The following is a 16,535-nucleotide window of genomic DNA, read 5'->3' on the forward strand; positions in this document are numbered from 1 at the left end:
GTGACCTACCGCTCTGACGGATGGGTTATTGGGCTCCTCTGACCTTCGACCCCAGCTGCAGAAGCTCGCAATGAAGGCGGCCTGCGTCCCGGCGTGTGTGCCCGTCTGTCGCGTCCGTTCCCGCCCGTGCCTGTCCCCCGTGCGTGGCTCTACGTACGTCCGTCTGTCTCTTTGTTGTCCGTGTGCCTGAATGTGTGTGTGTGCCGCAGACCTGTCCATGCTTGCATCTGTCCATTCGTCACACTGTCTATCTATCTGTCCACGTGTCTTCCTGTATGATTGGCCATCTGTCTTTCCATCTGTTAATATGACAATCTGTCCGTCCACCCACCCATCTTCCTGTATAAGTGTCCACCTGTCTGTACATTCGCCCATATATTAATCCACCCGTCCATCCTACCAATCCATCTGTCCACCCATCTCTCTGTATCTATCTGCCCATCTATTTGTCCACCTGTCCCTACACCTGTCCATCCATCCGTCAGACAATCCAGAGTCTGAGTGGTGTTCATCCCCCCCCCCCCCCCTCCTGTGGTGGTGGCAGCTCTAACAAGCTGGGCTGCCACCAGCGCTCCCGCAGAGACCACGGCCACGCTCTGGGGACCTCATTCCAATTCCTGAGACGGCGGCGACTTTAAATTTGCGCGCGTGTGTGTGTGTAGGTGCGTGTGTGTGTCTAGGTGCGTGTGTGTGTCTTGGTGCGTGTGTGTGTAGGTGCGTGCGTGTGTAGGTGCGTGTATGTGTGTGTAGGTGCGCGTGTGTGTGAGTTTAGGTGTGTGTAGGTGCGTGTTGCGCTTGTTTGTGTGAATGTGTGTGCGGGTGTGTATGGGTGTGTGTGCTTGAGTGTGTGCTTGTCTTTGTGGAGCAGTAGTGCGCTACGCTGCGTAAACGAACCCGGAAACCCGGGTTCGATTGCCGCTCATGGCAACTACCAGTGACGATTATCTCAACCGGTCTTGGGCCTCCCCTAGGTCGACTTAGCCTCAAATGAGTACCTGGTGCGATGCGTAAACATCGCCACAAGGGAGATAAAGGCGGCCGAGCGTGGTGTTGGCCACCCACCCCCTCGTGTGCCATGCCGATCTTCTTAGTTGCTCGCTAACAGCACTTGCCCCAACAGTCGGTTAAGGCTACACGGGGGATCTTTGTATCCATGCACATGCGTGCCTATCTGTGGGTAATCTCAGTCAGTTAACCGATGGCACCTGGGTCTGTCCCGTGACCTCCTGCCAGTGAGTGAATTGTTGAGTGAGTAGATCGGTGAGTGAGTAGGCGAGTTAGTGAGTGGGTGAATGTATGGGTAAGTGGGTGAGTGAGTTGGTGAGTGGGTGAGTGAGTGGGTGAGTGGGTGAGTGCATGTGTGAGTGGAAGAGTGAGTGAATACATGTGTGAGTGGGTGAGTGAGTTGGTGAGTAGGTGAATGCACGTGTGAGTGGGTAAGTGAGTTGGTGAGTGGGTGAGTGAGTTGGTGAGTGGGTGAATGCACGTGTGAGTGGCTGAGTGCATGTGTGAGTGGATGAGTGAGTGAATGCATGTGTGATTGGGTGAGTGAGTTGGTGAGTGGGTGAATGCATGTGTGAGTGGGTGAGTGAGTTGGTGAGTGGGTGAATGCATGATGGTGACGATGATGGTGATGATGGTGATGACGATGGTGACGATGATGGTGACGATGGTTGATGGTGACGATGACGATGGTGACGGTGACGATGGTGACGAACTGCAGTCCGTGTTGCTCGGAGTACCGGGAGCAGTTGCCGCAGTCGATGAGCTGGTGGAAGGAGGTTTCGTTGTTGGGGAAGTAGAACTGAGTCTGCAGGGTCACGCAGCTCACTTGGTCCGCGTAGTCCGTCCAGAACGCAGACGCCGGCTCTGCGCACGCACGCCGGCGGGAGGAAGGGAGGCTGAGCGGGCGGGCGGGTGGGTGAGCGAGGAGGTGGACGCGGGAGGAGGCGAGCGAGCGAGCAGGCGGGCGAGCAATCGGGCAAGCAAGCAAGCAGGCACCGACAGCTCAACCAGGACACCATGACCTGGTTGACTTCCTGGCGCAATGTGCTGATGCTCACACATCGCACCAGGATGTAATTTAAGGCTGAGTCGACCAAGAGAAAGCCCTGGTACGGTTCAGATACTCATCACTGATGTTGGCCGTGAGCAGGATTTTAATAGCGGAATCGAACTCGGCTTGCCGGGTTCGTAGCACAGCGCGCTAACCACTACACCATTGCTCCGCACACACGCACACACAGACACACACGCACACAAGCACACAGACACACACACGCACACACATGCACACACACGCACACACGCACACAGACACGCACACACACGCACACAGACACACACACAGACACACGCACACAGACAGACACACACACACAGACACACGCACACAGACACGCACACACACACACGCACAAACACATGCGCGCACACACACACACGCGCGCACACGCACACACGCACCGCTGTGCTCTGTGGTGCCCAGCAAAAGGGAGAAGACCAGCTGCTGCAGCAGGGACCTGCGGGTAGAGTGACACACAGACACAGACACACGAATATGTACAAAGACAAATATCCCCCATATAGCCTCAGCAGACTGCTGGGGCAAGTGCTGTTAGCAAGCACCTATGAAGGCCGGCATGGCACACGAGAGCTTGGTGTGGCCAGCACCACACCCGGCCGCCTTTGTGTCCCCAGTGGCGCATCAGGTACTCATTTGAGGTTGATTCGACCGAGGTGAAGCCCATGACTGGTGCAGATAATTGAACAGAAATCGAACTCGGGTCACTGGATCCGTAGTGCAGTGCGCTAGCACTACACTAACGCCCCCCCCCCCCACACAATAACACATGCTCACATACGCATATACGCTCTTGCACACACACACGCGCACACACGTACACACACACACGTGCACACACGTACACACACGCAGACATGCACGCACTCACACACACACGTGCACCCAACTGCCCAGTGCCACCATACACGATTGTTCACGGAGCCAGTCAACGTCGGCACATGGCCTCAACTTTTAACCGTGACCCCATCGTTTAACCCCTAACTTTGACCACGACCTTGAATCGATGACGTTTTATCAGGTAAGGCCCCACTAAGGTGTACACAGCTCTTATTCAGAAGCGAGCGGCCATCACAAAGTGGTGATTTATCACGTGGACATTGATAGCAGCCCAAGACTCTAAACGCGTGGTGATGTTGATTATGTATGTGGTGGGAAAAACAAGAGGACCCGGAGAAAAATCCACGCGACCACGGGGAGAGAGACACGCAAACAGTGAGAGAGTTAGAGACTGTGTGTGTGATGTGTACGTGTGATGTGTACGTGTGGTGTGTGTGTGTGGTGTGTGTGTAGTGTCTGTGGTGTGTGCGTGTGGTGTGTGCGTGCAGTGTGTGTGTGTGTAGTGTCTGTGGTGTGTGCGTGTGGTGTGTGCGGTGTGTGTGTGGTGTGTGTAGTGTGTGTGTAGTCACTGTAGTGTGTGGTGTGTCACGTGTGCGGTGTGTGTGTGGTATGTGTAGTGTGTGTGTGTGGTGTATGGTGTGTGGTTTGTGTGTGGTGTGTGTGTGGTGTATGGTGTGTGTGTGGTGTGTGTAGTGTGTGTGTGTAGTGTGTGTGTGTAGAGTGTGTGTAGAGTGTGTGTAGTGTGTGTGTGTAGTGTGTGTGTAGTGTGTGTGTGTAGTGTGTGTGTAGTGTGTGTAGTGTGTGTGTGTAGTGTGTGTTTGGTGTGTGTAGTGTGTGTAGTGTGTGTGTAGTGTGTATGTGTAGGTAGTGTGTGTGTGTAGTGTGTGTGTGTAGTGTGTGTAGTGTGGATGTTGTGTAGTGTGTGTGTAGTGTGTGTGTGTAGGTAGTGTAGTGTGTGTAGTGTGTGTAGTGTGTGTGTGTAGTGTGTGTAGTGTGTGTGTTTGGTGTGTGTAGTGTGTGTAGTGTGTGTGTAGTGTGTATGTGTAGGTAGTGTGTGTGTGTAGTGTGTGTGTGTAGTGTGTGTAGTGTGGATGTTGTGTAGTGTGTGTGTAGTGTGTGTGTGTAGGTAGTGTAGTGTGTGTAGTGTGTGTAGTGTGTGTGTGTAGTGTGTGTAGTGTGTGTGTGTAGTGTGTGTAGTGTGTGTGTGTAGTGTGTGTGTGTAGTGTGTGTAGTGTGTGTAGTGTGTGTGTGTGGTGTGTGCGTAGTTTGTGGGGTGTGTGTAGTGTAGTGTGTGTAGTGTGTGTGTGGGTTGTGTGTGTAGTGTGTGTAGTTTGTGTGTAGTGTGTGTATCGTGTGTAGTTTGTGTGTCGTGTGTGTGTGTAGTGTGTGTGGTGTGTGTGTTGTGTGTGTGGTGTGTGTGTGTAGTGTGTGTAGTGTGTGTGTGTAGTGTGTGTAGTGTGTGTGTGTAGTGTGTGTGTGTGGTGTGTGTGTGTAGTGTGTGTGTCGTGTGTGTGTGTAGTGCGTGAGTTCACGGCGTCTTACCACAGAGCCGCCGTGGACCACCAGGCGAGGTTGAGGAGGTCCATGAGACTGGGCTGAGAAAAGGGACACATCAAGACAAAGATCCCCCGTGTAGCCTTCAACAAGGTGGAGGGGCAAGTGCTTTTCGCGTGCAGCGCCTATGAAGGCCGGAATGGGGCACGATGGGGCGGGTGGCCACCCCCACGCCCGGCCGCCTTTGTCTTCTCAGTGGCGATGTTTATACACCGCACCAGGTTGTCATTTGAGGCTGAGTCGACCTAGGGGAGGCCCAGGACCAGTTCAGATACTCGTCACTGGTGTTGGCCCTGAGCGGAAATCGAACCCAGGGGGGGCCCTTACCGTGTAGCGGTTGGGGGAACCGTGTGGGGGTCCCACGTGGGGGTTGGGGGAACCGTGTAGTAGAGGATGACCGAAATTCGGTTTCGGTGCCAAAAGTTGGCAAATGGCCACTTTCGGCATGCTTTCGGTTTCGGCCGAAAGTAAATTTTTACTTTCGGTTTCGGCCGAAACTGATATTGACGTTCGGTCGTCAACCGAAGATCTATTTTTAGAATATAACGCTAGTGCTAAGTAAGTCGGCGCTAGGCAATCCCATGCGATAGGCTGCATACACACACATGTCAGCAACAGCTTGCGAGCGAGGTTACAGCCGCAACCATGGTCTGGGGCCGTCAATAAATGACGTCACGCACTTGGGGGGGCGGGGCAGCGACTGCGTAGCGATTCGTGCGCTGCGCTACGAACCCGGTGGCCCGAGTTCGATTCCCGCTCACGGCCTGTGACAATTATTTGAACCGGTCCTGGGCCTCCCCTAGGTCGACTCAGCCTCAAACGAGTAAGTGGTGTGGTATGTCAACATTGCCACTGGGGAGACGAAGGCGGCAGGCCGTGGTGAATCCAAGTCCCGGGCGAAGCCAGGTAGCAAAGCTCGTGTTTCATAAATCTTGTGATCGGTAACTTCGGTAATATACCTTTTTGTTTCGGTCTTGGTCGAAAGTGAAGTTAAACTTTCGGTTTCGGCCGAAAGTCAAATTTTAACTTTTGTTCTAGTTTCAGTTTCGGTCGGCCTCTACCGTGTAGGGGTACCATGTGGGGGTGCGGGTACCGTGGGGGGCTACCCTGGGGGGGTTGGGGTTACCGTGTGGAGGTGCGTTGCCGTGGAGGCCGAGGTGTTGGCCCGCCGGGGCCCGCACACCGACTGGTAGTCGAAGGACTCGACCTTGGCGTAGAGCGAGGCGTTGAAGAGCGCCGACATGAGGGCACCGTCGATCGTGCCGAAGAAGCTGCCCAACTGCCCCCGGGGGTCGGGGGTCGCGGTCGGGGTTAGTGTTGGGATTGGGGTCAGGGTTCAGGTAAGGTCGTGGATGGGATTCGGGTCAGGGTTGTAGTCAGGTTTGTAATCAGGTGTTGGGATTAAGGGTTAAGATGAAGGTTGGGGTCAGGTCGTGGTTGGGATTGAGGTCAGGGTTCAAGTCAGGTCGTGGTTGGGATTCAAGTCAAAGTTGTGGTCAGTGTTGGAATCAGGGTTGGGGTTGAGGATTAGCATCAGGGTCGGGGTCAGTGTCGAATTTAGCGGACAGGGCCCGAGTTGAGGGCAGGGTTGGGGGTCAGTGTTGGGGGTCACGGTTGAAACCAGCATTGGGGGTCAGGGCAAAAGTCAGGGTCGAGGTCAGGGTTGGGGCGGAGAAAGACAACGTGTGTGCGCGTGAGCGACGCGCTCGCAACAAGCGGCTTGTGACGCCCCCCCCCCCCCCCCCGCGTGCGTTCGTCCCCCGGCAGCAGCGGGCGACACGCGACGGTGGTGGGAAAGGTCGGAGCGGCGCGCGCGTCACAAACCACGTCGTTGCGACGTCGCGTTCGCCCGCTTAACCCCTCCGAGGTGGGGGGGGGCACGGTGGAGCCGCGTGCCTGGCCAGGGTTCGACGGCCTCCCACTCGTGCAACGGGACGGCCCGGCCAAAGTGATCTAAAACCATCCGGGTATCGTCGCCGTCGTGAGGACTCGTCAGTGCTGACCACCATCCCAACAGGCGCCAGTGTGGACCATTATCGCTCTCGTCAGGACTCATCAGCATGGTACAGCCATCTGTGTTCACCGCTACCGTCTACTGTCCTGATAAGGAGTGCAGCTGCATTGTTGCGTCACCGCTGCCGGCTGTTGGAGCTTCATAGCTCATCGGTAACCTGCAGTACGTATACATACTCCTATTCTGATTAACGGCAACATGGCCACACGCATTCAGTTGTGCCGAGCTGGTGGTCTGGACAAGGTTGAGCGACATTGGCTTGTCCATCTCTTCCTGCCCCCTTGTTTCTCGTGGCGAGCCGCCATCTCATCTGTCCCCCACACCCTCTCTTCCCATCTCCCTCCGGATCTCCCTAGTCGGTCTCAGAGTCTAGAGACCTGGTCTCCAGAGGGTCACAGAGTCTAGAGACCTGGTCTCCAGAGGGTCACAGAGTCTAGAGACCTGGTCTCCAGAGGGTCACAGAGTCTAGAGACCTGGTCTCCAGAGGGTCACAGAGTCTAGAGACCTGGTCTCCAGAGGGTCACAGAGTCTAGAGACCTGGTCTCCAGAGGGTCACAGAGTCTAGAGACCTGGTCTCCAGAGGGTCACAGAGTCTAGAGACCTGGTCTCCAGAGGGTCTCAGAGTCTAGAGACCTGGTCTCCAGTGGGTCTCACAGTCTAGAGACCTGGTCTCCAGAGGGTCACAGAGTCTAGAGACCTGGTCTCCAGTGGGTCTCACAGTCTAGAGACCTGGTCTCCAGAGGGTCACAGAGTCTAGAGACCTGGTCTCCAGAGGGTCACAGAGTCTAGAGACCTGGTCTCAAGAGGGTCACAGAGTCTAGAGACCTGGTCTCCAGAGGGTCTCAGGGTCTCAGAGTCCTAGTCTCCAGAGGGTCTCAGAGACCAGGCCTCTGTGCAGCAGCCTGAGCAGCAGCCAGCCACTCACTCGGCAGAGTCCAGGTGAACAGGCGGACAAGGTGAGAAGCCACTTCACCTGGCCGTGCAGGTGAGTGGACAGGTGAGCGAGGTGAGGAGAATAGACCTCACCCGTCTGCACGAGCACGTGTGGTTAATGCAGTACTTGACTCCTTACAAAATGTATCCATTTGGTGTTTTAACATCTTAACACCCGTTATAACGCCTAAAAGGGTAAAACCTATTGTTGTTTTTCTCACTTTGATACTGGCAAAAAAAGGTCTGATAGATACAATTTTCAAAAACGTTGCTTGGGACCGTTAACGTTGCACCTCCTCCTCCTATGGGTTTGCTGTTGAAACCAAATCGATTGTCACATCCACCCCTGACGCGACAGCTTCATTTGTGTTGCTGGGTGGTGGAGGGCTGCAGTTACAACATCAACGTTGCACACGCACGGCCATCTGAACCAACAAGCAGATTATGATTCGGCCGATTCGAGTCATGCGGTCAATCAGAGCGAGTGACTGATTGAGCCAATCAAAAGTTGAATGACCGAGCTAGCAAGTGACTGAATGCGCGAGTGAAGGGGTGAATGGGCTCGTGAGTGTGTGAGTGAGTAAGTGAGCGAGTGGGTGGGTGAGCGAGTGAGTTGGTGAGTGAGTGAGTGAGTTAATGAGTGAGCAAGTTAGCGGTCGGTTTAGTCAGTGGGTGAGCGAGTAAATGATTGAGCGAGTGGGTGGGTGAGCGAGTGAGTGGGTGGGTGAGCGAGCGAGTTAGCCAATGAGCAAGTGAATGAGCGAGTGAGTGGGTGGGTGAGTGAACGAGCAAGTGAGCCGATGAGTGAGTGAATGAGTGATCGAGCAAGTGGGTGAGTGAGCGAGTGAGCGATGAGTGAGTGAATGAGTGAGCGAGCGAGTGATGAGTGAGTGAATGAGTGAGCGAGCGAGTGGGTGAGTGAGCGAGTGAGCGATGAGTGAGTGAATGAGTGAGCGAGCGAGTGGGTAAGTGAGCGAGCGAGTAGCCGGTGAGTGAGTGAATAAGTGAGAGAATGGGTAGGGGTGTGTGAGCAAATGAGCCAGTGAGCAAGTGAATGAGTAGGTGGGCGAGCGAGCAAGCGAGCGAGTGAGTGAGCTGGTGAGCGAGTGTATGAGTGACCGAGTGGGTGGGTGAGCGGGCAAGCGAGCGAGCGGGTGAGAGCCGGCACGCCAGAGGCTCGCCGCTCACCAGGTTCGTGTGCTCCTTGTTGTTGGACAGGACAAGGAAGCCCCCGTCGTCCAGGATGACGCAGAGCAGCTCCTGCACAGACAAACAACGCACGCCAGACAGACAGACGGTCAGAAGGACAGACAGACCATTAAATGAATCGTCTGGTCGACCTTCGCTGACAGTCCGACCGTTCGTACATCTGTCCATCTGTGCGTACATCTGAAAGTCAGTCCGTCTGTCTAACCGTCGATCTGTCCTTCTGTCTGACGTCGATCCAACCGTCTGTCCGACTGTCAGTCTGTCTGTCCGACGGCAGGAGAGCAAAGTAAAACCTGGAGCCGGTCTCATGGAGCCGGCTCCACATGCGGGCGAGAGTCACCTCGCTGGAGCCCTCGCAGTCCATCTCACAGCTGCTCGATCCGTACGTCCTGAAGCCATCGCACTGGACACAGACACACAGACACACAGACACACAGAGACACAGAGACACACAGACACACACACGGACACACACAGACACACACAGACACACACAGACACACCGATACACAGACACACAGACACACACACGGACACACACACAGACACACAGACACACACAGACAGACACAGACACACCGATACACAGACACACAGACACACACAGACACACAAACACACACAGACACACCGATACACAGACACACACAGACACACAAAAACACAGACACACAGACACACCGATACACAGACACACACAGACACACAGACACACACAAACACACGGATAAACAGACACACAGACACACAGACACACCGACACACAGATACATAGACGTACACAGACACACAGACACACAGACACACCGATACACAAACACACACAGACACACAGACACACGTGCAGATGGACACACAGACACACACACAGGGACACATGGACATAAGGACACAAGGACATACAGACACGCGGAAATAAATACACAAATAAATAAATAAACTCACATCAGATATTGTTTGGGTCTTTCGGTAAAGTCACGTAGATCGGTTGAAAGAAAATAACAAAAAACTACGACGTTTCTATCACAACACAAGCGATCATCAGGAGAAAAAAAATATCCACCGCACGTTTCGACGTCGAATAGCGGCCCGGGCAGGCGGGCAAGCGAGCAGACAGGGGAAAGAGCGGGTGAGTAAGTGAGAGGGCAAGTGAGCGAGCGAGCAAGCGGACAGGCAGGCGGGTGAGCGGGTGAGCAGGCGGGGGAACAGACGGGGAGCGTGCGGGGGAACGGGCGGACAGGCAGGCGGGGGAACGGGCGGGCGGGCGAGCGTGCGGGGGAACGGGCGAGCGGGCGCGGGCCGGCGTCAAATGTCTCCGAGGTCAAGCCTGCCGATGAGAACAGAGAGCGCCGTGGCCTTTCGGGATGGGCGCTCCGCAAAATAAAGGAGAGGCAGCGGCTGACATTTGGCGACGGAAATTTCCAGCGGCGGGCGCTTGGCTCGGTGTGTTTGTGCGACGTTCGCCCCCCCCCCCCCCCGACGAGCCCTCCCCCCGCCCCCCACCGCCCACCACACGGGGCACCTTCCCACGCTAATCCAATGCAAAGCCCCGTTAATTAAAACTCCCGGTCTATAAAGTCCCCGTCTTCATTAGGGCTCAGCTCTGTACGCCGCCCAAGGGCAGCCCTCTCCCTGCCACCGCAGTGCCCCAACATCATCATCAGCATCATCATTGTCAGCAGCATCGTCATCAGCAGAAACATCATCAGCAGCAGCATCATCATCAACAACAACATTATCAGCAGCAGCATCATTAGTAGCATCAGCAGCAGCATCGTCGACAGCAGCAGCAGCATTATCATCATCAGCAGCAGTATCATCAGCAGCAGCATCGTCGGCAGCAGTATCATCATCAACAACAACATTATACTGGTAGGAACCACCTGGTTCCACCAGCTCACAGGGGATTATTGTGTCCGTCCGTCCGTCGTGGAGGGAGGGGCTGGGTGGGGATGGTGGGGCTGGGTGGGGGGGTGGGAGGGGTGGGGCTGGGTGGGGAGGGGCTGGGTGGGGAGGGTGGGGCTGGGTGGGGGGTGGGAGGGGTGGGGCTGGGTGGGGAGGGGCTGGTCACCCCGTGGTGCCCTTATAAAACTCAACGTTTAACCTACTCATGCCGGCTTGTGCCCGCCCTCACAGTCGGGCATATTTGCGGAATACACCACGCCGCCGTTGACCTTGGCCATTGACCGAGCAACCCAACGTTCCTACCAGCTCCCTCCGCAGGAATGTGTTCAGGAGCAGCATCATTAGCATCAGCAGCATCATCAACAACATCATCATCAGCAGCAGCATAATTTGCAGCAGCAGCATCATCAGCATCATCGGCAACAGCATCATTAGTAGCATCTTCAACTGCTGCTGATGATGGTGGTTTGACTGTGACGCAACGAGCAGTGTTACTCTCGTACGGCGGAGCGAGTGGGGGGATGCTGTCCTTAACCGAGTCCACCAGAAGGGCTCTCGGAGGTAGCTCTGTGATATCCACTTCCACGCGTTCCGTTCTGCGTGGGCCAGAGTGCCACGCTAAGAAGAGGATCTCAGAGGGAGCTCTGTGATATCCACTCCCACGCATTCCGTTCTGCGTGGGCCAGAGTGCCACGCGAAGAAGGGGATCTCAGAGGGAGCTCTGCGGTATCCGCTTTGTCGTGCCGTGCGACGCCGCGACGCCGGGGTGCGTTTGAGGGAATCCACAGGAGGAGGCCCTCGCGGCCCCAACCGGCGGGGCCTGCGGGGGCCCACGGCAGCGGGGGGGGGGGCCCGGGAGGCTGAGGCGCCGCAGCTCACCGTGTCCTGGCCACCGCCGCCACCGCCGCCCGCCGCCGTGCGGTTCGTCGCCAGGATCTTGAACTTTGACGTCCAGGCCTCGACGTCCAACTTGACCCCGACGACTGCCGCCGAGAGAGAGGGGGGCGGGGCGGGGAGGGGATACAGGCAGAGGGCCACACGCGAGCGAAGGCAAAGGTCCCCCGTGTAGCATTAACAGGCTGTTGGGGCAAGTGTTGTTGGCGGATGGCACCTACGAGGGACGGCACAGCGCACGACGGGGGCGGCGGTGGTCTGGGCAGCGCCGCGCCCGGCCGCCTTTGTCTCCCCCCACCCCCCCCCCCCCCCCCCACCAGTGGTGATGCTTACACGGCGTGCCGAGGACTCATTTGAGGCCCAGTCGAAAGACTGGTTTACGATTAGATGTCTCATAACTAGGCAGTAGCAGCCCCCTTGAAGCCCAGTAATTATTTATATTGATATCTATTGATATATTGTTCATTAATGTCAAGCCCTACATTTAAAAGGCTTACTAACCCAGCTTAATTACCACTCACTCTAAGTAAGTCTATGGCTCTCTGTGCGAGTCTATGGGTCTCTGTGTGAGATTATGGGTCTCTGTGTGAGTCTATGGGTCTTTGTGTGAGTCTATGGGTCTCTGTGTGAGTTTGTGGGTCTCTGTGTGAGTCTATGGGTCTCTGTGTGAGTCTATGGGTCTCTATATGAGTCTATGGGTCTCTGTGTGAGTCGATGGGTCTCTGTGTGGGTCGATGGGTCTCTGTGTGAGTCTATGGGTCTCTGTGTGAGTCTATGGGTCTCTGTGTGAGTCTATGGGTCTCTGTGTGAATCTATGGGTCTCTGTGTGAGTCTATGGGTCTCTGTGTGAGTTTGTGGGTCTCTGTGTGAGTCTAGGGGTCTCTGTGTGAGTCTATTGGTATCTATGCGGTTCGGCGTCCCTCTGACAAGGCCGCTGTGAACCGTTGGGGTGGGGGGGGTGGTGCCCCCCATGTGCGTGCATCTGCCCACCTGCGGGCTTCAGGGTGTGCTCGTTGAAGGTGAGCTCGATCGCCCGGCTCGACAGGATGCCGCCCTGCGGAGCTGCAAAACGACGTCGCGGGCATCACGGCCGCACAGCGCCCTCATCGACACCAATCGCTACCGCGGCGCTGAACCACAGTGGTGGAAATGATGAAGATGATGATGATGATAACAAAGAGCATAACGAGGTCCACGCCCGTCCGCTTAACTCACGGTGTGTGGACGTTAAAGATTGCGTGACGTTAATGACTCCCCCATGACGGTTGTGGTGGTGGGGAGCGAGTGAATGAGTGGATAGTGGTTGTGGTGGGTAGCAAGTGAGTGGATAGTGGTTGTGGTGGTGGCGAGTGAGTGGACAGTGGTTGTGGTGGTGGCGAGTGAGTGGATAGTGGTTGTGGTGGTGGCGAGTGAGTGAATAATGGTTGTGGTGGGGAGTGAGTGAGTGGGTAGTGCTTGTGGTGGTGGTGAGTGAGTGGATAGTGGTTGTGGTGGTGGTGAGTGAGTGGATAGTGGTTGTGGTGGCGAGTGAGTGGATAGTGGTTGTGGTGGTGGTGAGTGAGTGGATAGTGGTTGTGGTGGTGAGTGAGTGGATAGTGGTTGTGGTGGTGGTGAGTGAGTGGATAGTGGTTGTGGTGGCGAGTGAGTGGATAGTGGTTGTGGTGGGAAGCGAGTGAGTGGATAGTGGTTGTTGTGGTGGTGGCGAGTGGATAGTGGTTGTGGTGGCAAGTGAGTGAGTGGATAGTGGTTGTGGTGGCGAGTGAGTGAGTGGATAGTGGTTGTGGTGGTGGTGAGTGAGTGGATAGTGGTTGTGGTGGTGGCGAGTGAGTGGATAGTGGTTGTGGTGGTGGCGAGTGAGTGGATAGTGGTTGTGGTGGTGGTGAGTGAGTGGATAGTCGTTGTGGTGGCGAGTGAGTGGATAGTGGTTGTGGTGGGTAGCGAGTGAGTGGATAGTGGTTGTTGTGGTGGTGGCGAGTGAGTGAGTGGATAGTGGTTGTGGTGGCAAGTGAGTGAGTGGATAGTGGTTGTGGTAGTGGTTAGTGAGTGGATAGTGGTTGTGGTGGTGGTGAGTGAGTGGATAGTGGTTGTGGTGGTGGTGAGTGAGTGGATAGTGGTTGTGATGGTGAGTGAGTGGATAGTGGTTGTGGTGGTGGTGAGTGAGTGGATAGTGGTTGTGGTGGTGAGTGAGTGGATAGTGGTTGTGGTGAGTAGCGAGTGAGTGGATAGTGGTTGTGGTGGTGAGTGGATAGTGGTTGTGGTGGGTAGCGAGTGAGTGGATAGTGGTTGTGGTGGGTAGTGAGTGAGTGGATAGTGGTTGTGGTGGTGGCGAGTGAGTGGATAGTGGTTGTGGTGGTGGCGAGTGAGTGCGTGGATAGTGATTATGGTGGTGGCGAGTAAGTGGATAGTGGTTGTGGTGGTGGCGAGTGAGTGGATAGTGGTTGTGGTGGTGGCGAGTGAGTGGATAGTGGTTGTGGTGGTGGCGAGTGAGTGGATAGTGGTTGTGGTGGTGGCGAGTGAGTGGATAGTGGTTGTGGTGGTGGCGAGTGAGTGAATAGCGGCTGTGGCAATGGCTGTGGCGACCGTACATTTGAGCGTGGGCGCCCGGTAGACGAAGCCCGCATTGTCGAGGCTGCGCTTGTAGTAGCTGGCGTTGTATGGCTCCGGCTCCTCCAGCCAGTCGCTGGCCAGGCTGCGTGGGGGTGGGGGGGGGGCACAGGGGGTGGCACGGAAACAGCTGTCAAGTCTCAGAACACAAGAGGCCGGGATGAGTCTCACGGCGCGAGTGACCTAGAGTCACTAGGATGACAAAATCTTAACAAATAAAAATACAAGTATGGCGATGGTGCAAACAGAACTCAGAGTAGAGACGATCAGACTGAGTAGAGATGATCAGACAGAGTAGAGACCAGACAGAGTAGAGACCAGACAGAATAGAGACCAGACAGAGTAGATACCAGACAGAGTAGAGACCAGACAGAGTGGAGACCAGACATAGTAGAGACCAGACAGAGTAGAGACCAGACAGAGTAGAGACCAGACAGAGTGGAGACCAGACAGAGTGGAGACCAGACAGAGTGGAGACCAGACAGAGTAGAGACCAGACAGAGTAGAGACCAGACATAGTAGAGACCAGACAAAGTAGATACCAGACAGAGTAGAGACCAGACATGGTGGAGACCAGACAGAGTAGAGACCAGACAGAGTGGAGACCAGACAGAGTAGAAACCAGACAAAGTAGAGACCAGACATGGTGGAAACCAGACAGAGTAGAGACCAGACAGAGTAAATACCAGACAGAGTAGAGACCAGACAGAGTAGAGACCAGACATAGTAGAGACCAGACAGAGCGGAGACGACCAGACAGAGTGGAAAGGACCAGAAAGAGTGGAGACCAGACAGAGTAGAGACCAAACAGAGTGGAGACCAGACAGAGTAGAGACCAGACAGAGTAGAGGTCAGACAGAGTAGAGACCAGACCGAGTAGAGACCAGAGAGAGTAGAGACCAGACAGAGTAGAGACCAGACCGAGTAGAGACCAGAGAGAGTAGAGACCAGACAGAGTAGAGACCAGACAGAGTAGAGGCCAGACATAGTAGAGACCAGGCAGAGTAGAGACCAGACAGAGCGGAGACGACCAGACAGAGTGGAAAGGACCAGGCAGAGTTCAGAGCAGAGAGGACCAGGCAGAACTGTTGCGAGCAGAGAGGACCGCACAGAGAGAGCTCCGTACCCGTATGAGAACACTCGCGTCACTCCGGCATCGGTCGCCACGAACACAGCCTGGATACCGAATCTGTCGATGCACAAAGATCCCCCGCAAAGTCTTCAAAAGACTGCTGGGGCAAATGCCATTAGCGAGCCGCAAATACGGAAGCCAGCGCGAAGCACAAGGGTGTCGTGTGTAGCGAGTGTTGTGGGTGTAGTGAGTGTTGTGGGTGTAGTGAGTGTCGTGGGTGTAGTAAGTGTCGTGGGTGTAGTAAGTGTCGTGGGTGTAGTGAGTGGTGTGGGTGTAGTGAGTGTCGTGGGTGTAGTAAGTGTCGTGGGTGTAGTGTGTGTTGTGGGTGTAGTGAGTGTTGTGGGTGTAGTGGGTGTCGTGTGTAGTGAGTGTCGTGGGTGTAGTGTGTGTTGTGGGTGTAGTGTGTGTTGTGGGTGTAGTGTGTGTTGTGGGTGTAGTGAGTGTTGTGGGTGTAGTGAGTGTCGTGGGTGTAGTGAGTGTCGTGGGTGTAGTGAGTGTCGTGGATGTAGTGAGTCTTGTGGGTGTAGTGAGTGTTGTGGGTGTAGTGGGTGTCGTGTGTAGTGAGTGTCGTGGGTGTAGTGTGTGTTGTTGGTGTAGTGTGTGTTGTGGGTGTAGTGAGTGTTGTGGGTGTAGTGTGTGTTGTGGGTGTAGTGAGTGTCGTGGGTGTAGTGAGTGGTGTGGGTGTAGTGAGTGGTGTGGGTGTAGTGAGTGGTGTGGGTGTAGTGAGTGGTGTGGGTGTAGTGAGTGTCGTGGGTGTAGAGAGTGGTGTGGGTGTAGTGAGTGTCGTGGGTGTAGTGAGTGGTGTGGGTGTAGTGAGTGGTGTGGGTGTAGTGAGTGGTGTGGGTGTAGTGAGTGGTGTGGGTGTAGTGAGTGTTGTGGGTGTAGTTAGTGTGTGTTGTGGGTGTAGTGAGTGTCGTGGGTGTAGTGAGTGGTGTGGGTGTAGTGAGTGGTGTGGGTGTAGTGTGTGTTGTGGGTGTAGTGAGTGTCGTGGGTGTAGTGAGTGGTGTGGGTGTAGTGAGTGTCGTGGGTGTAGTGAGTGGTGTGGGTGTAGTGAGTGTCGTGGGTGTAGTGAGTGTTGTGGGTGTAGTGAGTGGTGTGGGTGTAGTGAGTGTCGTGGGTGTAGTGAGTGGTGTGGGTGTAGTGAGTGTTGTGGGTGTAGTGAGTGTCGTGGGTGTAGTGAGTGTTGTGGGTGTAGTGAGTGTCGTGGGTGTAGTGAGTGGTGTGGGTGTAGTGAGTGGTGTGGGTGTAGTGAGTGGTGTGGGTGTAGTGAGTGTTGTGGGTGTAGTGAGTGTCGTGGGTGTAGTGAGTGTCGTGGGTGTAGTGAGGGTCGTGGGTGTAGTGAGTGTCGTGGGTGTAGTGAGTGGTGT

The 16,535-nt window shown here is 55.2% G+C and overlaps 1 protein-coding gene across 4 annotated transcripts in view; it reads right to left on the bottom strand.

Annotated features, from left to right (window-relative positions):
* The window catches only part of LOC144946230 (voltage-dependent calcium channel subunit alpha-2/delta-2-like), a 150,725-nt gene that overhangs the window by 12,524 nt on the left and 121,666 nt on the right, over nt 1–16,535 (bottom strand). For all 4 annotated transcript variants that reach the window (XM_078875096.1, XM_078875097.1, XM_078875095.1 and 1 more), the window contains 10 exons: nt 15,163–15,225; nt 14,018–14,121; nt 12,423–12,494; nt 11,418–11,521; nt 8,974–9,036; nt 8,613–8,684; nt 5,604–5,756; nt 4,466–4,518; nt 2,467–2,522; nt 1,743–1,869 (listed from right to left, as the gene is read on the bottom strand). In XM_078875096.1, the coding sequence (XP_078731222.1) occupies nt 1,743–1,869; nt 2,467–2,522; nt 4,466–4,518; nt 5,604–5,756; nt 8,613–8,684; nt 8,974–9,036; nt 11,418–11,521; nt 12,423–12,494; nt 14,018–14,121; nt 15,163–15,225 (867 nt within the window). The remainder of the gene's footprint in view (nt 1–1,742; nt 1,870–2,466; nt 2,523–4,465; nt 4,519–5,603; nt 5,757–8,612; nt 8,685–8,973; nt 9,037–11,417; nt 11,522–12,422; nt 12,495–14,017; nt 14,122–15,162; nt 15,226–16,535) is intronic.

The sequence above is a fragment of the Lampetra fluviatilis genome, chromosome 40 (assembly GCF_964198595.1).
Source record: "Lampetra fluviatilis chromosome 40, kcLamFluv1.1, whole genome shotgun sequence".
Lineage (NCBI taxonomy): Eukaryota > Metazoa > Chordata > Hyperoartia > Petromyzontiformes > Petromyzontidae > Lampetra > Lampetra fluviatilis.